The sequence below is a fragment of the Danio aesculapii genome, chromosome 5 (genome assembly GCF_903798145.1).
Source record: "Danio aesculapii chromosome 5, fDanAes4.1, whole genome shotgun sequence".
NCBI lineage: Eukaryota > Metazoa > Chordata > Actinopteri > Cypriniformes > Danionidae > Danio > Danio aesculapii.
Window position 1 is genome coordinate 41,056,547 of NC_079439.1, and position 25,010 is coordinate 41,081,556.

General features: G+C 35.7%; 1 protein-coding gene across 2 annotated transcripts in view; it reads right to left on the reverse strand.

Moving 5' to 3' along the window:
• The window catches only part of si:dkey-40c11.2 (drebrin-like protein A), an 84,987-nt gene extending 60,349 nt beyond the window's left edge, over window positions 1-24,638 (reverse strand). For both annotated transcript variants that reach the window (XM_056458196.1, XM_056458195.1), the window contains exon 1: window positions 24,346-24,638. In XM_056458196.1, the coding sequence (XP_056314171.1) occupies window positions 24,346-24,431 (86 nt within the window). In that variant the 5' untranslated portion in view covers window positions 24,432-24,638. The remainder of the gene's footprint in view (window positions 1-24,345) is intronic.
• Between the last annotated feature and the right edge of the window lie 372 nt (window positions 24,639-25,010).

Sequence of the window (25,010 nt, forward strand, 5' to 3'; positions counted from 1 at the left end):
GTTTTTTATGATAAAATGTAATTTAACCATTTAAAAAAATGGAATCCAAAAATAAATCAATTTGGGGGACGACATTTAGACATGAGAAAACACTAATGGCTCTTTTTTAATGATCTAGGCACAAAGTCTAAAGAGCATGGCGCAAAAGCATTAAGGGCGTGTCCGAATCCACTTTTGCTATTTTAAGGATGGAAAAATATGCTCTGAGCCTGGCGCATGGTCTAACAGGGTTGTGCCTATTCTTTTAATGAGTTATGGGTGTGTTTTTTTAGCTGAAAGGGTCAGTTGCGTCACGCCATGGTGCATTTGCTATTTTACATGGCGGGCTTTGTGAGTGGAAAAACTGAACGCTAGCAAGCAAACAGTTCAACAAACCATCTGCAGCGCGAGGCAAAAGAACGAGCCTCCTCCATTCGGCCTCTTTACGTTCTCTTTACTTTTCCTCTTTACTCCTTTACTTTCGTGGTTAAAGAAACGGTGGAAACTCAATCCACTGAAGACATCCATTAACCTACATATTTAATTTCGTTCATTAAGCGCAAAGATTTGTTTCAAAACTATTTCTAAATTCAGTTCTAATTTCCAGCAAACTAATAAATAAACAATAATAGTTATATCCACACACATCCTATTCTTATGCCCTATATGGTGATGCGTCTCCAAAACCCGACAAGTGGACAAATCTAAGCTTGTTTTTATTAAAATAAATATAAATATGCGTATAATAAAAAATACTGCTAATAATAATAACATTATACAAATGCAAATTGTCACGAATAAACTGAAAAAAGGCCCCCGTGGTGAAGAAGGCGTGGAGGTAATGGTTTTTATATTCATTCATTCATTCATTCATTCATTCATTCATTCATTCATTCATTCATTCATTCATTCATATATTCATTCATTCATTTTCTTTTTGGCTTAGTCCCTTCATTAATCTGGGCATGAACCCAGTTTTTATTTTTATGTAGAAAATAATAATTTTATAACATTTTAATCCTTTATTTTTTTTTAAATGTAAAGATATTTGTGCATTGCTGTACATCCTGTGTGTATTAAGCAATGTGTAAGCGTTTGGACCTGCATAAGCACATAAGTAACACACTCTGCGCTGGAGTTTAGACCACCTTTTAGTTGGTCAGTTCAAGTCTATTTCAGTTCCTCAAAATAGCAACGTGCCAGCAATGCACCTTAACACACCTCCTATTTTGCGTTGGGTTGCGTTGGTCTGAAAATAGCAACAAATCTCACTAAACACTTCTTGCACATTATTGCGCCGGGTGTATGACAGGCCCCAAAAGTACAAAACAAATATTAATCTAAATATAAAATGCATGATATGCTCAACACTTGTTTTATTGTCTAAAATTCAACCTAAATGAATAAACATTCAAGACATCCAAACTAGCATACAAACTTGTTCTATTGGTAAAAGAAAAATGCTTAAACAGAATTTACATACAAATTAGGAGACACAAGTAATTTAATTTAACTGTCGATGTAAATATGCTTGCTGTTGGGCTTTACATAGCAAGTAATTCAAGAACCTATGAAGTGCAACAATCTAATAGTGTTGCTGCGGTCAAGCTTTTAACCAAGGAAAATGTAATAATTTTGCAATTAAGCATAATAACAAAATTGTGACTTACAAACAAAACAGGGCAAAAAACAGGAACAATATGTCTAGTGTTTCAGCACTGATTAAAGCTTCATTTACTAAAGTAACTACTGTGTAACATGAGCCCACCTATGTAACCCCACTCTACAAATGGGAACTGTAGTCTTTCATTAGTAACCTCATAGGTTTTTTTTGCTATATAAACAGCTATCCGCTGAAAAAAGCCAGGTTGTTTAAGACAGAAAGCATCAATTGCCTGCTATTCTTCTCTTAAAAAGCTTCTATTATTTCTTTACAAACACAACCTTCATCAGTGAAGGAAGTCCATTTGAGATGACAGATCTTTTCAGCAAGGCATCACGGCCAAAAAGGTTACTACGGCTCTTATCAGAATCACAGGAACTGACTCCCCATTCTCCATCAACAATGCTGCTATTACCCTTTAAGGACATTTACTGCTGACCTCCAAACTCTACAACTTTACAAGCAGTTGTTATTTACTGTAGAACAGCTGTGAGCACAAACCAATTTTCATAATTTGATGGCTGTAATTATTTTTTGTAATGACTGCTGAATCTGAGCTTGGGGAGCCTACTATAATTATATAATTACATAAAATGTTTCATTATTTAAATTACACCAGAACGATTTATGTCCTCCCATTCTGAACCCTCTGACTTTGGGCTTTGGGCCACCAGCTTTTCCGAAACATCATGGACATTACTACATTCACATTCACATTTTTGCAGACACTTTAATATGAATAAACACATTGTATTGAAAGTACAAAGAGTTTAAAAGGTCATGAGATTCAAACTTGGCCATGCTGGACTACCGAATAACATTTGAGAGCACTGGCTCTGGTCGTATTAAAGCCATTTTTCACCTGTGTGGATTGGTAGTTTTGCACAGCTCGGCTCACTTCATTTCATTTTTGCTCAGTTCAGTTGGCATTTTCACTGCAATGTAGTACTGCTTAAAGTGGGTAGGATTATCACATAGTTGTGCTGTTTTTACTGCTATGACATTATTGGTTTCATTCCAGGTCATACCATCCAATGACGCTGGTAGTGGTGATTCTCTCAGAGCAATTATGGCTCAGCAGTGATTGGTAATGGTACGGCTCACTTGAAAGTAATAAAGACAACACAGGCTCATTCTGAAAACGTAGCCCTATAGACGTTTCTGGATATCGCGAATTACGTAGCCAGAGGTACGTATGGCTGCATTTTCTTTTTTTAAACGAACGCTACAGGGCGGTGTGACGCCGTTTTTTTCACGGTTACCAGCTGACCGCTTACCTGCTTATGGACGGCATTCCGGCTGCAACCAGTTTGTCCCGTTAGCGCGCCATGTACATCGGTGAACTTGAGATGCAGAAAGAAGTTGACCGTGATGACGGGGTTTAAGTCTGGTGAAGAACGGTTTCAGAAAGCAGGTAAGATACAAACAAAATCTAAAAACTAAATAAACAAGTAAATAGCAGGGTGATAATGTGGTAAAATCTGAAAACGTGGTTAAAAAAATCTCATTTCTTTTTTTAGATTGCTTTTGAAACATTTTTGTTGGGTTTAGGGAAGTGGGTGAGTGAGTCAATCGATAAAATTGGTTGGGTATAGGGAAGGGGGAGTTGGGGTCAGTCGATCGTTCGCTCAGTCAGTCAAAAAGTCTGTCAAAAAGTCAACAGCGGCCTCTAGTGGGTTTACGAGAGAACAGCAGGGCAAATGGCACTCGCGAGGGAAATTTGAGATCTCAAAATGCGTACACAGCGGCCTCTCGTGGATTCGCGAAAACAAAAACTGCAGAAAAACGTGCCGCCAGGACGTATTTCGTGGTCTCCAGTAACGTCTGTAGAGGTACGTTTTTATAATGAGCCTGGGTTGAAAAAAAGGTAGTTCTAAAAGAAGTACCAGATACTACCCAGCAGGCACAGGACTTCATCATGATGATGTCAAATTGGCGTTGCACCCCAATGTTGTGGGACGTTGCATTTTGATTGGAAATTGAAATCAGGTTAACATCAGAAGCCAACGTCAGGCCGACGTCAATGTCCATTGTCGGACAGACGTTGCATTTTGGTTACTTGTCAACACAACCTAAAAACAACAAAACATCACTGTCTAATGATGTTTCAACTTGACGTTGTGTGGACGTTACAACTACGACGTCTATCAGACTTTGGATTTTGGTTGCCATACCTGACGAATAAATGTCAGTATCTGACATCAATATGATGTTAGTTTAAGATGTTGGTCACTTTCTGACACAGCATAAAATCAACCAAATATTAGCGTTGTTATTGTACGTCAAAATAACATTATACTTGGATGTACATTGCCCTTGTTAGGGTAAATCTAACCAAATTTTCACGTCTCTAATGTTGTGTGTGTGCTGAGTAGGTACAGAATGCAATGTAAAAGTACACAAAAGTGAGACATACCCATACTATGCAGTTAATAAGAGCCTTAACTCTACTGTTGGTAGCAACAACACTAGATTTGGTAGTGCTGTACATGTAAAATGAATAATACTATGTATTTTTGTCTCTTAGAAATGCATATTTGACAGTAGCTTGAGTTCAGAATAGCAGGAAAGTGAGTTAAGAAAAAGAGAACCATCTATAAAAATATCCTCATGTTATGCATTTGCCATATAGATCTGTAGAACCTCACTATCATAGTGAAAAGTAGCTTATATTGTGGTTTGTGACATTTATGGAAAAAAACACACAATTAGTACACATACAAATGCATAACTATGACTTATGAAACCGCTGTCTTTTAAACTAATCTGTGGCCAATCTAAATAAAGCATCAGCAAGCTTTTCTCAACAAGAAATGACTTTACTAACTTCTTTAAATGCAAGATGGATGATGTCAATATACACCTTCGATCTGTCTCTTACAGCGTTGTTCCAATTAGACTGTAAATCGTTAATGGATAAATTTAGACTTTCTCAGAAGCAGGAAAGGAAGAACTATCTAAACTGGTGAATTCCTCCAAATCAACAATGTCTATCAGTTCAGCAAAATGTGTGACACGAGAGAAACATTCTAAAAAAAACGTATCATGCTGACAGGAAAAAAGGTTGCGAAATGTGTTCATTTCATTGTAGACTGGAGCCCTGCTATGGTGCTGTAAGTTCCATTCTCTATGCTGCTTAAATGAGGAAATCAGTATTACTTTTATCAGAATCGATTCTCATTTAGCGAATGTAATTCGTGTCATTTTTTTACTTCTATTAGGCATTGTTACTCTGTTAAGAGACTCTGAATAAGAGTCTTTATTTAAAGGGTATTTGAATGGTAATCCAGATCCTCCTCCAGTATTTAAAGAGAGAAAACTTGTGAACATGTTCAGCAAGATGGAGTTTTCAGTGTTATGAAAATGTAAAGCCAAAGTAAACTCAGAATTTATCAACACTGTGTAGCTTTCTTCAACACTTTCCTGATAAGTCACTAACCGGACAGGGTGAGTTTAGCTACTGGCTTCTACAACAAAACAACCCTCTGGGAAACTCTGGCATTTCCTGTGGCGTCTGTCCCACACAGCTACTGGAACACAGACCCTCGCTCATGTACACACTGTCTGCTATCCCCCCCTGATTGCATCATGATGACTAGGACAATTTGAAGGTATCACACGCCAGATATGCAGACAAACAGTGAAATCTAAGGAAACACTTCAAAAATGGTGGTATGAATGAGTTTTGACAGACTTTATTAAACCATTCTGCTAAAAAATTGAACAAAACCAAATTTTCGTCTAGGTTTTTTTCTTTCGTTCTTGGACCATTTTGCGATCAAGGTGTCAAAATCAGCAAAAATTTAGCGCACTAGCAGTTCACTTTGTACTTCACTCAGGATCAATCTTGGTACTGTGAACAGCAAAAAAAGAAGGACAGAACTGCCCTCAGAAACATCAGGACATTGATTTTGGACTGGTTACAGTGGGATAAACACATAGCAGCATTACATCACTGTGCAGTTCCCAGGTCTGTGGAAACATGCAAAAGCAACAGTTTCAGTTTGCCCGGCCAAGAATCAAAACAGAACAGAATCAGACTCCAGAATGTGAACCACATAATGGAAATGTATGTGCAAATTAACAACTATTTGGGTCAAGTGTAATGTATTTATTGGAAGACTGATGTCAGTGTCAGGATTTTGAACATCCTGGAGAGCTGTAGGATTTAAAAATTTAAAGATGTGGCACTGTGATTCTCATCTGGTGACCCTTTAGCTTGGTGACCTACTTTAGCCTATTGACGCATGAAGAGGTAAGTAATCATTAGCAAATAGGCAATACCCTGGAGATAAAATGCTAATTTAATGCAGAACATCTGATAACTAACATTCCAATAATGCGCACCTTACACTCTCAGAATTAAAGGTACAGAAGCAAAAGGTACACATTGTACCTGAAGGGTCCATAATGGCACATCCAAGGTACCTTTTAGGTAGATTTGCGCACTAATATGCAATTTTGAGGTACCACTGTGGATTCTTTGGGTATGCATCCCTTTGGGTATGTATGTATCTTTAGAAAAGGTCCCACCCCAATGACAGCTCCTGTACCTTTATTTCTGAGAGTGTACCTTTAGATGTCAATAATGCAGTTATTTCATCAAAAATACAGCATAGTTGTTTCGATTTTTTTACAGAATATAATTTTGGTCACACTTTATTTTGATGGACCGTTTGCTGAATTTAAGTTTCATGGCAACTTATTGGGGTTGGGGTTAGGGTTAGTGTAAATTGACATGTATTTGCAAAGTTTCTTATAGTCAGTTAAATGTCTGTTGATGGAGCAGTATCAACAGCTATTAAGCAGACAGTTTACTAATATTAAAATGGACCATCAAAATAAAGTGTTACCATAATTTTTCTTACTGCAGATGTCAATGGCTACCAGTTTCCAACATTCTTCAAAATAGCTTCTTTTGTGCTTAATAAAAAAACAAAAAACCCTCACAAAAGCTTGGAACCACCTGACGGTTAGTAAACGTGATTAAATGTTCACTTTGGGATGAAGTATCTGTGTAATTATTCATGCTAATCTTTTTTTCACTTCTCTAAGTTGTCTCACACCTTTCCCACCATTACTTTTCCAATTTTTTTATGATTCATTATTTACTCACATCACAAAGAACTACACCCCAATAAAAATTAATGAAAGAAAGGCTGCAAATGCTGAATCATATCTCGAAATAAACAACTGCAAGAGACTATCATGACAGCTTTCACATCACAATGCACTTCTTCCCAAACAGATATGGGAAAAGTTTTAATTCAGACTTTTATAAAGGAGGTGTGGTTGAACACCTGCCAGGCAGAAAGAATGAATCGGGAGAACGGTGGCCAGTATGTAGGTCAATTGGCAAATGACTAACATCTTTGGCTGCATTTACACTGCATGGTGTAATTGACCCAATTCCGATTTGGCACAGATCAGATTCGGCCTATGTACATGTAAGCAGGAAAAAATCACATGGATTCCGATTTACTCAAATCAGATTCAGGCCTTGTTCATATGTTGAAATTTTATCCGATATTGATCCGATAGGCCCCTTATGTCTGCAGTGTAAGCAGGTAGATCGGATTTTCACCTGCCAATGTGAGTTGCATGTCATTAAAAACTGTAGTGAATGACGTCAACTCTGACGCTTTCATTTCATTTTTAATTCCAAACCTTACATCTCATATACTAAAACAAAAAAAAGCATTTATATTGTCATCTAGCACAAGTATTCAAGCATGTTAGTGAGCGAGAGAGAGAACGAGAGAGAGATTGCAACATTCGTACGTAAACAATAGATAAAAATTTTGTATACATTACATATATAAATCACGACATGGACATTACATTAAGATGCTTAATTGTTTAAAAAAAGCCTAGATTAAAAGAAAATGGCCAAATGAGAACTTTTCTGTCATAAATGATTGTAAAATACTTGAAAAAAAAAATTAAACCCTGCGAACAGATTAAATACAGGAATGGAGAAAAGGGCGCTCTTTTATTATCAGCTGTCAGTCAGCGCCCACTCTTTTTTTCCTGGTCATTGCGTCTTGTCATTGTGTGTGGTGTAAATGCAGACAATTGGATATGAGTCACTTCTAAAAGATGATGTAAGCGGGTAATCAAACACATCGGATGCAGTCAAAAAATCGGAATTGACCATCAACATCTGCAGTGTAAATGCAGCCTATGCACCATTTCAATGTGGTCATGTTTTTGGCCCTTGAACATTTCCTGCTTGTTATCAAACTATTTCATAACTGTAACAAGAAGCGATTCAATAATAACTCAATGTTAAAACAGCTATCATAACATTATTTACCAATATATGACTCTTTTGGGATTCTCTGAAGCTATAAAAATTAAAAAAACAGGAAATACATTGGGACTTGGCATGGGACGATAATCGTTTTCAAGGTATACCACGGCTTGGAAAAGTCAAGGTTTTAAAACCGCCAAAATTTTCTGTAATACCGTTCCTAAGGAATGTGTAAGATTTTTTTCATTGACTTTTTTTAGACAATAGTTTTTTTCCCAAAATTATTTTTACCCAATATGTTTTTAAGCAGAAAAAATATTCAAAGATGCCGTTTTAAATTGTAAAGATTTCTGTGTTTTTGAAACAAATGAAGACAGCAGAAGTCTATGATTCATTTGAATAATTAAGCCTGACATGTTTACAGCTCCAAAATATTATAAATCTTTCAAAAAATAAAATATAATGTTTTCAAGGGGGGAAAAAGTTGTTGTTTTTTACCCAGACATTTAATAAGAATTTGTTTTAGAGCAGTGATATCAATACCGTGAAACTGTGATATTTTTATCCAAGGTTGTCAGAATCTTATACCAGCCCATTACTAATTGTTTTTGTTTACTTCCCTCAAAAACGGTCTATAGTCTTTGCAGTGATTGTGCAGGAGAGACGCCATAAAAAAACTTGCTGGGAAACATCACAGAGAGAGCGAGAACTCACAAGAAAAAAAATGGTACCTAAATTGAAAATAAAATCTGCGTATCCTGAGTATCTCACCGACTTGTCCTCCTCCTCACATAAATGAACAAACCGTATCACACTAGTGGCGAAACTTGGGAGGGAGAAGACAGGTCAGCGAGATGCTCGGGGTAAGCAGAATTGTTTTTTTTTACTAATGTTTAAGATTAGCATTTAATAAAATTTCCCATGATTTGAGCTATTAGACACATGCCAAAAACAAATGCCTGAATCAAAACACCAGTTTTATTGGAACTGCATCTACTGTACCACACAGTCTAATCCCTGCAATGGAGAGATGCCAGTTCTAGAATACCCAGTCACCTGTGACCGAGCTCCAAAACTACCACTCACAATCTCGTACTGCTAACAGATTAAGTCCTGTCTATTGTATTTTGTCTTAGTATAATCTCAGATAATAGATTTAGACAGGCAAAACCTCTTGCTTTTTCAGGTTATGTGAGGTGACGGATGAGATAACATCAGTTTGCTCTGGATCTATGACTGTGTTAGAGTCGTTCTCATTACTCTGTGGGAGTCTTTAGGTATGCAGGCTGTTTGTTGATTTATTCTGCCCTGTGCAAGTTTCCAATCTGAGGTGATTAAAGGCCTCAGGCAGAGCCAATCTTGTGTTGTGTTTACTGTAAACCCAAATCACCACAAACCTATTTTCCTATTTTCACTTCATATTACGCCACCAGCACATGAAGAACTATCAACACCCAATGCAAATAACATTTAAAATGAGATGAATCATTATAATTTGATACACTTAAGTCAAATAAAAAGGTTCAAATGTGTAAAAACTTGTATTGGGAAATTCTTTGTTGCAAACTCTCTCAAGGCTCTACATTTGGGTAGTGCTAATAGTCAAAGTCAGAGCTTCAGAGTGGTGGAGAGAAAACCTGTGAGCCGCATGAGGTCCAATTACAATAGGTTGAGTATGGAGCAAAAGCACACATGCTAGTTTGAGCTGTAAACAACAAGACCTCTTTATAGGTGCAAGACTACTGTGAGTTATTAGGGGTGTGATAAAGACCTTCTTGTAAACGCACCTCAATCTGCACCCTGTTACACCTCGCCTTGTAGAAATATGTGCTTAGTTTGGGACCCAAACTGAAAGCGGCATTATTAAAGAAGGTGAAATGCATTTGTAATGAAAACTAATTTTTTTAATCTTTGCCATTAAAAAATACTATACTTTAAACACATCTCAGCAAGCATTTTTTGTTTTTAAACATAGTCATCTTGGCTAAAACAAGGCTAAATTTGGGCTGTCAGAGAAAATCTAATGGACATCTAAGAATAGACCAAAACTAGACTAGTCATCAAATAAACAGAAATTAATGACTACACATATAAAGTCTGTCTAATCTGTCTATTTGACGACTAGTCTAGTTTTGGGCTATTCTTAGATGTCCATTAGATTTTCACTGACAGCCCAAGTTTAGCCTTGTTTTAGTCTAGCTGTCTACATTTACAATAGACATCTTTTAGACGTCTATTCATTCATTCATTTTCTTTTTGGCTTACTCCATTTATTAATCTGGGGTTGCCACAGTGGAGTGAACTGCCAACTTATCCAGCATATGTTTTACACAGCGGATGCCCTTCCAGCTGCAACCCATCACTGGGAAACACCCATACACACTCACTCACACACATACACTACGAACAATTTAGCCTACCCAATTCACTTGTACCGCATGTCTTTGGACTTGTGGAGGAAACCGGAGTGAAACATAAATATTGCTTTGTGTACTTTATTATATACATATAATAAACAAACTGCAGTCATAAACACAACGCATAGATATTTACATTAGATGTCGACTACGACTATTGTAGTCTATTGGAAGAATTGCGTCAATAGAGCCGCCAATTTAGTGCAGGGTAGCACTCCTTTTAAATGAATGTGGGACCAAGGTGCAGTGGCAGGCTGGCCATCTGGAGCCATAGATATATACACACATATCTACATATATCTATGATCGGGAGTTTTCCCGGTGGTCAGTGTGCAAATATTTTTTTTAATTACGAAAATTATCATTTTAAATCACTTTCCAACATCGATGGATCAGTGACTGCACAGGCATTGCCGACAAAGAGCATGTGCTTGTGTGCATGGAAATGTATTATCCATCCTCCGTGTTAAATTTGATCTAATCTGTGTCCTGAAACAAACCCCCTCTCCAGCTTTCGCTTTATGGTCGACTCGTTCACTTAGCCGACAATAATACAAGTTTCTGGCACTGCTACGTCCTGTTGTCATATTTCATTTACATTGTTCGCTGATTTCATTCAACAAAACTGGCATAAGCCTAGAATTTAGAGCAAGTTGGTGCTACTTTGCCTCATGGTCAGCGCAGTATAAGTGACTGTATTATCATTAATAACGTTACTTGTTTAGCACAGAAGTTCGTAACATACAAAAACGTAAAACAATTAATTTTACCTATGAAATGTTCTGCCTTCATGCTTCGTTTTCTTTGTATGACATTTGTCCTGGGAGCACTGTACAAATATGGATATGCTCAGGGTCCGTATGCGATATCTAGTGTTTATATCTATGAACAAAATGGAGCAAATATTAAAGTGAAATAAACTCTGGGGAAAGTCCTAACAGTCTTCAGATTCAGAAATTGAATAATCAAATGTAAAACAACACAGCAAAGTCTTCATCATATAAATAATTCAATAATATTGATCTTTATTAAACTTCTTTATGCATTATTAAAATGAATTAAACTCTCTTAAAATGCTCACATAGTCACAGGCCTTAAAACACATGCAGATAATTCATTTCCACTCGATTATGGTTAAATAGAGTGAAACTCAAACTCAACATTGCATATCTTGTGATGTAACTATTGTGAATGCACACATTGTGATATCGATGGTGAAATGATATATTGTTCAGATAATGCTGATAATTAGTATTGTTGTTTTTGTCATATTTCAGACTTCTGGAGCTCTTCCTGAATTTAAACTGAAGTTTGCTGTTTATCAAAAAAACTTCCTGGTGAGACTGAGATGAAATCTGAGAGCATCATAAATGTTTAAAATGATGTAGTGCCCTCAGAAAAACTCAGTGGGTCGTCTCTATACTCAAAGAAAATGCATTTAACATGATGCAGCAAATGAAATGGAAAAATCTTTCAACTAGACAAGATTAGCCAGAACTACATGAAAGCAAAATGAAAAGAGGCATATGTGCCCTGTTCATTTGCCAGAACTTTTGGCAAGCACGCAACCTGAAAGCTGAGCACGGAAAGGCTTACACAAGAATCTATTATTGATCTTAAAGATTTAGGAAAGTACCAAAAAAATCTCAACTGGAAGCCATTTCAACATATTGGAAGAGTAGCAGATATCTGGAGACTTCTAAGAGTATCCAGATATCCAACTGCAACAAATGTTAATTTTACTGGACACGTTAATGCCTCACAGCTCCGCCAACGACCACAGGCCATCTGTGTGGGACTACAACCCAATACACAACAAACAGCATTGTTTGAGGCTTTTGACCCGGCCTTCAGCTTAGAGAAGCTCCATTAACATTTCCCCAAAGAGTTCAACAGTGGAGGAGCCGGAGGAGAACAAGCCATTTCACTGGAAACCACATGTTAATGATCCATGGTATTAAGTCTGTGACATATGATGGTATGTATATTATGAACATTGTAAAAGTGTAGTTTCCTCTGTCGTCTATTTTGTAGTGTCACAAAACACATTGTTTACAGTAATACTTTTCATTATTTATTTAAACGCAATATTACACGTCCAACCCAGGCTCATTCTGAAAATGTCCCTCTATGGTGAGTGCCAAATACGTCCCAGGAGCTACGCTTTTTTGCAGATTTTGTTTTCACGAATCCATCAGAGGTCGCTGTGTATGCTTTTTCAGATCTCAAATTTCAATCCACCAGAGGTTGCTGTCGATTGACTGACTCACTAACCGATCGACTGACCAACCCTCTTCCTTCCCTAAACCCAACCAATAGTGTTTTCAAAAGCACTGATTGAGCCGCCCACACCACTTCCCTAAACCCAACTGACAGTGTTAAAAAGCAATTTAGAAAAAAAAGCCCTCGTCTGATTTTTACCACGTTTTCAGATTTTACCACATTCTCACCCTGTTATTTAATTGTTTATTTTATTTTTCGGCTTCTGTTTTTGTCCTACCTGCTTTCTGGAACCGTTCTTCATAACTCGAACCCTGTTGTCGTGGCCAACTCCTCTCTGCATCTCAAGTCCGCCAATGTACATGGCGAGCTAACTGGACAAACTGGTAACAGCGGGAAAGGCGTCAATACGGAGGCAAGCAGTCAGGTGGTAAGCGCGAATAGAATGCCTTCATACCGCCCTGTAGCGTTTGTTTTAAAAATGAAAGGCAGCCATACGTACTTTTGGCTACATAATTTGCAACTTTTAGAAATGTATATAGCGCTACGTTTTCATAACGAGCCTTTGTTGCAAATATCATTACACAGATGCAGACAGAAACATGAAAAACGATATTGTGAGAGTTTCAATCTTGTAAGAATATTTACATTTTGGATTTTATTTAGCAATATTTTACATTTGGCCTATAATCTTTAGATTTTGAAAGTGTTTTTTATTTTATTAATATGCAATTTAAATTTCTATACTTTTAATCAAACATTTGTCCTGAAGATTTAAATAAAGTACGAAATATGATCGCATATGAATTAGGCATGGGCCGGCATAAGATTCTGACGGTATAACCTTGTATAAAAATATCACAGTTTCACCACGGTATTGTGATTACTGCTCTAAATTATATTCTTTTTAAATGTCTGGGTAAAAAATGACAACTTTTTCCCTCATTGAACACAATATATTTTATATTGAGAAACATTTATAATATTTTGGAGCAGTAAACATGTCAGGCTAAATAATTCAAATAAATCACTGACTTCTGCTGTCTTCATTTGTTTCAAAAACACAGAACTTTCTTTACCATTTAAATGGCATCTTTGGATATCTTTTCTGCTGGAGATACGAGAGGGGTCTGGATGCAGACCTGGTGCAGTGCAATCTGTGCTGCATCCAATGCTTTTTAATGGCTCACCTTACCCCACCCCTAACCCTACCCCTCACAGTGACGTCACTCACTCCATTGAGTGCGTTGTGTCTGACATTGCATCTCTGAGTGATGCAATCGCAGCTTGCATTATAAAGGCTGCATCCAGATACTATTGGGAGATACTGTTGTCCTAAAAATACTTAAATGTAATTAAAGAAACAATCTTACGCATACCTTAGAAACGGTATTACAGGAAATTGTGGCGGTTTAAAAACCTTGACTTTTCCAAACAACGGTATACCTTGAAAATGGTTATCGCATGCCTAATATGAATGAGTATTTTCTAGTATATACTTTAAAATGTAAAATTAAATTAAAAATATATAAATATTGACCATATGGTTAATGAATATTAATTAATTGAATTTACAGAAATCGTACTGTATCATTGACTGTACAAAATGCTGGGTCCCACACAATCTATTTGTGTTGGCACAACAAGAAGGAATTAAGTTATTAATTAGTTTTTATTAGTTATTTATTAATTATTAATGAACTGAACATAAAACAATTAAGTTGTCCCAAAAACCTCACGCACAAGAATTTTGATGTTTCAGCTTAATTTAAATAACAGCAAATGTAGCTTTTGAACTGTTATATATCATCAGGATATACTTTGTCATATCACCCAGCTCTACATGATCAGTGTGAAAATTTCTAAATGTGAAATGCAGATACATAAAATTAGATGTAAAAGTACAAGGTGAGGGTTTAAAATGTTTTAGGACACTGACTATATATGAAAAATCAAGAGTTACAGTTGAAGGTGGTGAATAGCAGGTATTTAGGCATTAACAAGACACATATGGAGTGTGAGGAAAGCAAAAATAATAGGACATGTACAGGTTTCAGACATGTTTGTGTGCAAATGTTCAATCAGACCATTCCAAAAAAGCTCATTCAGCATCTTTGCATTACAGGAGTGTGGCGAAAACAATAATTGGTACGTTTAAGGTGATAGTTTAAGGATTAGGGAACATTTACAAAACATATCAGCACCACTGGATAAATACTGATAATTGACATGAAGAACATTAACACATCTAACAACCTGGGGCTTTCAAGATCAGCTTACTTTTCTGTATTATCAACATTCTTGGGAAAACCCCATGGGTATTTTGAAGCAAATCAATGAAGCTCTTACTTTTTAAGTCAACACTAAAATGTCTCTTCATTTACCGTTCAATGGTTTAATTACTAATCTGCGACTATAAAACATTCCTGTGGTACACACAACCACCATAAAACTAAATAACCCCACTAAAGTGATGCTATAAAAGTACTTAGACAAACAAGCCACATTGATCTTCATTTTGTATTCGATGATGGTTAAGATCACATGCTTTATCACCTGACTGAAAAAAATTATCGGTCTGTAAATTCATTTTAATTTGAAGAAATATTTTCTGCTTTCTTAAACAGGTACAAAGCTGTGACAAGGGAGGTACTCTTCAAAAGTACATGTTTGGACCTTATTTATGCTTTAAGGGTGCATATTAGTGCAAATTACCCCTGAAGGTACAAATTAACATCTAAATAGTACCTTTTGAAAGGGTAATGGTCTAGAGACACCTGTTTTGTACTTTTATTTCTTTGTAACTGTCAAACAATTCCTCAATTTATTTCATACTTGTAATGCATTTCTGCTGAACAACTTTGGCACACTCTCCCAACCACTTCAGCATCAATGCTTAATCTCTTTCTTTCACCGTACTATAAACATTTTGAGTGCTCAGAGAACCGGAAAGTACAAGGAAAGTAATAACACTGGTCATGCACTGGTCATTAAAGGGACAGTTGACCAAAAAATTTTAAACTCTGTCATCATATAATCACCCTATGCTTGTTACAAACCTTTTTGAGTCTATTTTCTGATGAACACAGAATAAGATAGTTTGAAGAATGTTGGAAACCGGTACTTTTATTTTACAGCTATAGATAATGGCTACCGATTTCCAGCTTACTTTAAAATATCTTATTTTGTATTCAACAGAAAAGAGACTCATGACATTTTATAACCACTTAAGGGAGAGTAAATGTGGCGAGAAAATATCGTTTTTGAGGTGAACTATTCTATAAGATGTTCACCAGAAAAAAAAGGAAAAAATGTAAACATAGTTGTAAAACCGATTTTAAATAAGAACTATAGTGCAAAATACAATACCTGTCAAATGTTTGGGGTCAGTTTCTTTTTTTTTATGATTTTTTTTAAAGAAAATGATTCTGTTCATCAAGGCGGCATTTATTAAATGTAAAAAAAGTTAAATTGTTAAACATTTATTTATTGAATATTTATTTATTACTTATTGTATGTAGTTTTAAATTAAATTATTACTCCAGTCATTGAATTTATTATGATTACCATTAATAATAATAATAATAATAATAATAATAATAATAAATATTAGAGTAGTTTCTGAAGAATCATGTGACTCTGAAGACTGAAATAATAAAGAATTCATCATTAAAATCACTGGAATAAATGATTAAATTAAATTATAAACTACTTTTGAACAGTTATTTTATAGTGCAGTAACATTTCACAATTTTACAATTTCTACTGTATTGTTGAAGGAATAAATGCAGCCTAAGAAATAAGCAGGGAAAGCTTATTTTAAAACATTTTAAAAATTATTTTAAAAATGTTAAAAATTTGACCGGTAGTGTATTCATTTGATGTGACATTCAAAAATGTTTAATTGACCACAGAAAAGGATCAAAATCATGTTCTTGTTTACATAGAGATCACAATTCTCCCCAAATTTTGAACAGACAATAAAATGTTACAATAATGTCATTTAAGTGAGTTTATGACAAAAAATTGCTAACTTTTGAATGAACGATTCAATACCTCCTCAAAAAAGTTTACTTGTTTCATTTACCACATTTTACAGACATTCTAACCAATAAATGACTCCATGACTCACTTAGAAACTTCACTTGCTTCATTACTGGATGAATCAGTTTTCTTGAACAAATCATTTGAACAAATAGTTAAGTGACAAATACATTTCAATCACTCGACGCCACCTACTGGCAGTCTTTCTTTAACTATAAACATAAATATTTCAATTCATACTGCAATGCTTTATTGCAGTACTTGTAACAAAGAAGAAAATAGACTATTTGTTCTGACACTGTAAAACCCAAAAAGTTAAGGTAACTCAAACCATTTGAGCAAACTGATTGCAACAAACCAATTAGGTTCAAAAACTAATCCTATTGAGTACTGTGAACTTAATCCATTCGAGTTAACAAAGCAATTTGAGCTCAGTAAAACCTAATAAATGAAGAGAACTCAAAACAACTGAGAACTGTAACACCCAATAAGTTAAGGCAACTCAAACCATTTGAGCTAACCGATTGCATCAAACCAATTGAATAAAAAAACGAATCTATATGAGTACTGTGAACTTACTCTATTTAAGTTGAAGTAATGAGGTATTTAATTACCTCATTACCTTCAACACTGAGTTCAAAACTCTTTTCAAATGAGTAGAATTAACATTTAGTCAATTTTGAGTTAACGACACTCATTTCATTTGATAAAGATGACTGTTGGGATTTACAGTGTATATGCATACAAACATATATGACAATGGCGATCTCTGGCTACAAACACAGACTGAGTCAATGTTTGCTGTGATCATATTTGTCAAAGCTTTAATAGAGGCTGTTACAGATGCCTTTTCAACTATTTTGTCTGTTTTATCTGTTTTGAACTTGCACCAGAGGTCATTTAAGGACACAATTATGCATTAACGATGAACAGTGCTCCTGTGGTGATAACTCAGGCTTAGCAGATGTTTTATTAGTGGTAACTTGAGAACATTGCACCTTGAGGCCCTTAAATTATGCATAAACCTGTGATCCAACAGCATGGAGATGTAAACACCTGAGATACACTGAACCTGAGCTCTGTTCCTTCATTACATGCAGATGAGTGTATGGTTTAACTATCACCGTGGAAAGATTAGTGTGCGTGCGTGTGTGTGTGTGTGTGTGTATGTGTGTGTGTGCGTGAGTGGCTGTAAACCATCATTACTCTGAGAAAATGGTAAAGGGCAGCCTCTGAATCCCTCTTTGTCTAAAAGGGGGTGAAGCCACCTTCGATCTTCAAATGTCACAAATGTGGCTTTTCATCCGAGCCTCCTACAAAGTTCATTGGAAAGAATTCTGCCACGCCTTCACAGTTTCCTATCATATCCAGTCCAGTCACATCCCTCAGGAGTTGTCCTTGCCTGCCTAAGACTTAGCATGACAAATTCAAACACAATGCAATAAATCCCTGCCGATGAAAGAACAATATGTTATGGCCTACAACCAAAACAATACATTCTGAAATGTATACTTAGTTTGTACAAAGCCAGATAATCACATTTTTTTATCTCACTATACAAGCACTAAATAAATTATGACAATAACGATAAGGATGTTTCGCAAAATCAAGCAGCAATTGATACTGTGTTAGTTTTGACTACACTGGCTGAACTTGACTCATGTGTGTGATCTTGGGATCTTTACACACCCATGAACAGCAAACACTGCAGCTGCTCAATGCTATGAGGAAATAAAGGACCGTTGACCAACATTAACTTCTGAAGAACATGTGAATGACTGACAGTTGCATCAAGCATGAAGAATCAGTCATGGTTTGATAAAGAAGTAATACCTGTCCTGACAGCCTGATCTCACGAGAAAACGTAAGTATTTTACGTTTTGACAGTTTAGTGGCTAATTCGTACGAATTCGTACGAGTTCAGTCGTACGAAATGGTCCGATTTTAAAAAGGAGGCATGGCACCTAACCCCGCCCCTAAACCCAACCGTCATTGGAGGATGAGCAAATCATACTAAATTGTACGAAGTAGATTGTACGAATTCGTACGAATTAGCCACAAAAAAAAGTTACGAATTGCCGTGAGATTGTGTTGGTCCTGAATGCTAAGAGATGATTCTTCTTTGAATCTTTCAAGTCAAATGGATGTATTTATGAATGGAAAAGTGTCAGTCGGTAGAACTGTTTCACCAAAGCTGCTTTATGCAGAGTGCTGTTTTATATATATATATATATATATATATATATATATATATATATATATATATATATATATATATATATATATATATATATATATATATATATATATATATATATATAATTTATTTATTTATATATATATTTTTTTTAATCATCCCATTGTTCTAAACCTGTATGTTTTTCTATTGTTAATCCCAGAAAAAAATCTGTATTGTGAAAAATGATAATGTTGTTACGATACAATGAAAATCAGTGGTTAATAAAATAACAAATCTCATTTTCTCTATTGTGAAAAAAACTATTTCAAATTACAATCATAAATCAGGATGTACTCTGGTTTTTTATGAACTGAATTCAGGAATGCTTGTTGTCTGTGAGAGAGAGATATTTAAGTGTCCATGCATCAGGCTACACATCTTTTCAGTGGTTTGTTGTTCTTGAAAAATATTTTAAACATTAAGTACTTGATTTCCTCATGTTCTTTTCAAATAAACCAATAAATTCTCTGCATAATACAGTATTAAATATTTTACCATATCTCATTCAGAAAGAAAGCATGTTTTTTTTTTAATGTAATTGAACAACCCTATCATAAATCAAATAAGCTTCTTTAATTTTATTTTAAATTATTATGTTTTATGCATCAATGCAAAATTGTTTACATCAAAATTGGAAAAACTTTTATATGTGTTTATGTGTAATAACAGTGCTTCCCACACATAGACTTTACTTGGGTGGGCTGCCCATATTAACAGTCACCCAAGTATATTTGGTGACACTTTATTTTTACTATTATTAACATCGTTTTACAGTTTTTTGTCCATCAAATGTAATCAAACATCCGTGATCGATTAGGTAGTGGAAAATCTTCTCTCGTTTACCCGTTTCATTGTGTGTGTGCATGAACTGTCAACACTCACACAGACAGTTCCACGTGCTCTGCAGACCCACAGAAACGTGGCTTTTGCCCAAATCTCCTAAAATGTCCAGGATTTGGCTTTTGCTTTCGCTTTCTAAATCTCGTATGCATTTTTGGATTACCTTTTTACTTAAGCCTACTTTCACTTGCCTCACGGCTGACTCCACACAATATTTTTTTTTTATCTAAACAACTCAGGAAAAATATATTACTATATACTCAAAGAGGACGAAATGACGGGTCTAAACTGGCTGCAAAATATAAGTACACCATTAGTAATGGTTAATCAACATATTTGCCTTATTTAAATAATCTACAGGTTTTATTCTTGTAATAATGTTCATTTTTAGAGATATTGTCTATTTTTACTTCTTTTCTCCCATTTATTTTTCATTTGCTGATTATCTTATTGATTTGATGATGTTAATATATTACATAGGCTATATCTAAAATGCTTTAAAGTTTGCTTTGAACTTGAAAGAGAGTGAGAAGCAGGCTTTACCTGTCAGTGGGTGCACACGGCTCCTAAATAGCATAAAAGTAAGAGAAATAGTGGACAATCTTTTTTTTTACTTTAACCCATTAAAAAGAAACATTGTATAACAGTGTCATAATAAATAAAGTTGGTGTTAAAGATTAAATTATGTTTTGATTGTCGCATATAGTTAACTATTTATGTGAAGTGTGTAAATGGTGTGCTTCAATCCAGCTACCACCGCAAGTATATTTCAAACCTGTGGAAAGCACTGAAGAGCATATATTGTGTTGCTGTGATTTGATGGTTGACGCCATGTATGTTTGAACTGCAATGGAGGGTTTAGAGCTTCTGGATTTACAACATATAAATTGATCAGTTTCTCTCGAATTACATGATGGGAAGTGTCTGTTTAACTGGGAGACAGAACAGAGAAAATGTTCAAGTAACCTAAACAGTGAGTATCTGTGTGAAGATCTGGCAAATTTTCACATTATGTGTAAGATAACATAGAAATCAACGTGTATTTTACAAACCATAAATGTTTTGTTCTGGTAGTATTTGTTTGAAAGCTAAAATAATGTTATGTGACTGATACACTGATAAACAGTGATCTATGACAAGAGCTGCAATTGTGGGAAAGCAGATTTGAATTAAGCAGCTGATCGCGTGATGCACTGAGCTTTCTAATCACAACAGTGAGATAGTGCACGTCAAAGTGTTAAATGAACTATTTATCATCAATCTGTTAGAGTGGCTGACTGTAGTATTGGTAACCTAGTAACCAACAGTAAACAAGGCAAGTGTAATGAAATCAATATAGTTCATTCAGCAAATCTGTTTCTATCTCACATTATTCACATGAACCCTTTTTTTGAAGTAAGCATAAAACTTTTTGTAAATTAAGATTTTTTTTTAATTAGCATTTCCATCAATTATTTCTTAAGCAGTACTGTTGATGTTGAACATCTGTTGATGGCTGATCAAAAAAAAAACTCTGGCTGATCAAAAACTCACATAGAAATTATTTAGTATTTGTTTTTATTTAAATAATGCACATTTTATGAATAATGAACTGTAGAAACTCTTGATTGCGGATGTTTTTTTCTAATTCTTGGGTGTATAAAGTGCATCTGATCAGTTCAACTAATCAATGACATCAACTGCTAAGACCACAAATGCTCAAAGATAAGAGATAGCTGTCATGGAGAAGTGTGGGTTTCCCCTTTTGATAAAAATTCACAGGTCTTGTTTCAGCTTATGAGCCATTTTACTTGCAGCAAGTGACTTGACATGTAAAGCTGAAATGACAGTGTAAAAGACACGTAAAATACAAAGTTGCCAAAGTGTCACCATCGCTGTTCAAGCTGTCAGCAGCAGGCACTGCATGAATGGGCCTGATTTGCTTGTAAAGCCTGAAGCGTCAGTGACTGTTTCTGAGCACGTTTCCACAGTGATTAAGCATGTGGAAAAACAGAATGGGTGCTGCCTGGATCAGTCAGACAGACTCTGACAGGGCGTTTGCTGGAATTAGCCTGAGCCTGCTGAAATACAAGAGACAATGACGCTGCTGATATAACAAACGTGAGCTGCCAAGACCTGACACTGGATCTGGATCACAGAGGAAAGACACTGCGTCACTTTTGGACTGTCAGATCGGGCGTAATACAGATGTATATCCAAGCCGACACATGCAGATTATAACAAAACAATTGACTGTCATCTCTGCAATGTTCTCAGTACATTAGTAGCCAACTAAGATGACATCATGCAGTCGTGTGAGTGGCAAGTGGGAACAGGCTATTAACTACTTCTCAAAATGAATGAGTGCAGATGTATTCAGTTTCAGAAAAAGGTGTCTCTAATCATGTGGGTGTCCACTTAAGTGCAAACCACCCTGCTAACTACTACCCTCCGCTGAGGCCTGAAGCTGAGGCAGAATTAAACGTCATGACGTCATGGTAGAAAGTTACAAATGAAAGGCGCTGGTTGGTCTTCTTACATCATTCAATTCTAAATGAGCACATGAACATGCATGCACATCGAATGAGGAACCAAGAAAAAGCTTTGAATCGTTTTATAGGCCAATAAATGGTTCTATTTTCTAGAACACTAATCCAGCGGATATTTTTATTAGGGCTCTAAAAATGAACTGCTGGAAACCCTTATAAAACTGAATATAAAGAATAACCCAATAATTTTAAGAAGACTGCAATTTAGAGCACTATTGGTGGAGCCATACAGCAAAAAGAAAGGAATTTGTAACACTTTACAATTAAGAACATGTAGTTAATAACAGTCAATGCGAACAAACAATGAACAATACATTTATTTAATTTCATTTGCCTTCGGCTTAGTCCCTTTGTTCATCAGGGGTCGCCACAGCAGAATGAACCACCAACTTATTCAGCATATGTTTTAAGCAGCGGATGCCCTTCCAGCTGCAAACAAGTACTGGGAAACACCCATACACACTCATTCACACACTTACACTACGACCAATTTCGTTTATTTAATTCACCTATACCACATGTCTTTGGACTTGTGGGGGATACCGGAGCACCCGGAGGAAACCCCAACCAACACAGGGAGAACATGCAAACTCCACACAGAAATGCCAAATGGCCAAGTCGGGACTCGAACCAGTGGCCTTCTTGCTGTGAGGTGACAGTGTTAACCACTGAGCTGCCCGCACATTTATTGCATTATTTATTTATCTCTGTTAACATTAGTTAATGAAAACACAATTGTTCATTATTAGCTGATGTTAACTTTGTATTAAGTAATGCATTAGTAAATGTTGAATTACAATAAATAAATGTGGTTTGCTCATTTTTCATTGTTTGTTCATGTTAGTAAATAAATGAACTAATATTAACGATATGTGCCGCCTATTGTGAAGTACTACCAAAAAATCTCTATATTCTAATGAATATCTGGCAAGCTAATGTTCACCATATTTAGTTTATTCACACTATAAAATGATAAACTGAAATGACTGAAGAAGAATTTTTAAGATCGGTAAGAATTATATATTTAAATCTTCATAAGAATTATGTACATTTCATTTTAAAGCACTGGAAAACTCCCAAAATTCCAGAGTTAGAAGAATGGGTCAATATAATGACTAAAACAGCTTCGTATGAACAAATTACATAATAAGGACAAAGCAGGGGTGCCTGTATGTATCCCAGTGTGGGAAGACTTTTGGTCTCATGTGAAGATGTCTTGTAACACAATTTTAATTACTCACCAGGTTCTTTTTATAATATTGTACTTTTGTCCATAGTAATCACTGTATACATCCTGGCTTTAAATTTAGTCGGCCTATCAGTGATCATTTATAATATATGTTTGTATTATTTTGTCATAAACCAGAAGAAAACAATTAAAAAAAAAAATAATCTCTGAGAGAACTTTCCCTTTAAGTAATTCAAGGGGCTTTAGATGTTTCATCCTTTTTGGGCAAAAGGTGGCGCTATAAAATGACAAACATGTAAATACATGCATACAACTAATTAAGTTATTGTGCATGAATTGGTCTTAACAGTTGCGATTTATTGTGTTTCCACCCTAAAAATATACAGTAGCCTATTTATTGCAGCTAAGCGACTCATTTTCATGCAGGTAAACACCAGAAATTGCTATGAGAAATATCAAATCAAGCACTTCCAGAGAAACAAAATCAGTGTCCATGTCTCTAACCTACCGTTTAGATTTGTGTAAAGTAATAATAATAATAATAATAATAATAATAATAATAATAATAAAAACTCATACCGTGATTCGGGTTATTTTCGGGTTATTTGTGTATTGTGTTTTTCAAAAAAGGTACTTTATTGTGCTTCTAGAGTACTGACCTATTTTTCCAGTTCTGAAGACGTTTCAACTTTCTTTACAAAGTGAAAAACGCACATCATTCAAAGCGTAAACATAACGAATTCTGACAACCTTTAAAAACAACTGCGCAATATCAGTTCAAAGCATCACAGAACATGTCTTGACTTTTGGTTGTGTCTCAAAAGTAGCCTACATAAACGCCTACCTAGACAGATCAGATTAGTACACTAAGTGGACACTAAAAATGCTGCATGCACCTTTAACGCTGAAAAAGCAGTGCTGCAGCCCGATAAGATTTGCGAGCGAACTAAAAAATAGGTGATGTTTACTGTACCAGTTGGTGGATGCTCGCGGGTTGAGGATGTCTTCTTTAGCGGTCAGCAGAGACAGGCTGTACGTGTCCAAGTTAATCGCTCTCATCCTGATGCTGGAGTGTTTCTTGTACTCCACAAGACCAGTGCACTTCAAAACACGCTCTGTGGCCCTATTAAATAAGCAGGTCCCTTTTCCAAAGTTGCATTCAGGGTGAGTTTATCAGGCGATGGGGAGCTGGTGTATGTGCAGAGCTGTTGTAGGTGGAGGAGAACACCGCCGATGTGCATCAGTCAGTCTTGCTGCTGCTGGAAAAACTTCATGAAGAGGAACCTCCAAGAGCTCCTCCTCCCGCTGCTCTCATGGCGAAAAACACCGAGCTGTTGCACAATTTCACTTTATCTTGGTTGTTGCTAACGGGAATTATAGCGTGGCATGTACGTTTATATTATAGCAATTCTGAAATAACAGTTTAATCCAGTTTTATATTCTAGACTGTGTAAATACAAGGACGCATTTGAAATGGGTTTATGGGCATTCTTGTAAGGTTAGGTCATTAGATAGCCAGATGACTTTGCAAGTTTTATACTTGCTTGGGGATTTTGATGCAGATCCTTCGTTTTTCTCACCCTTATAAGTGTAGGGATTCATTTATACTGCTAACTAGTGTTAATGATGTTAATAACA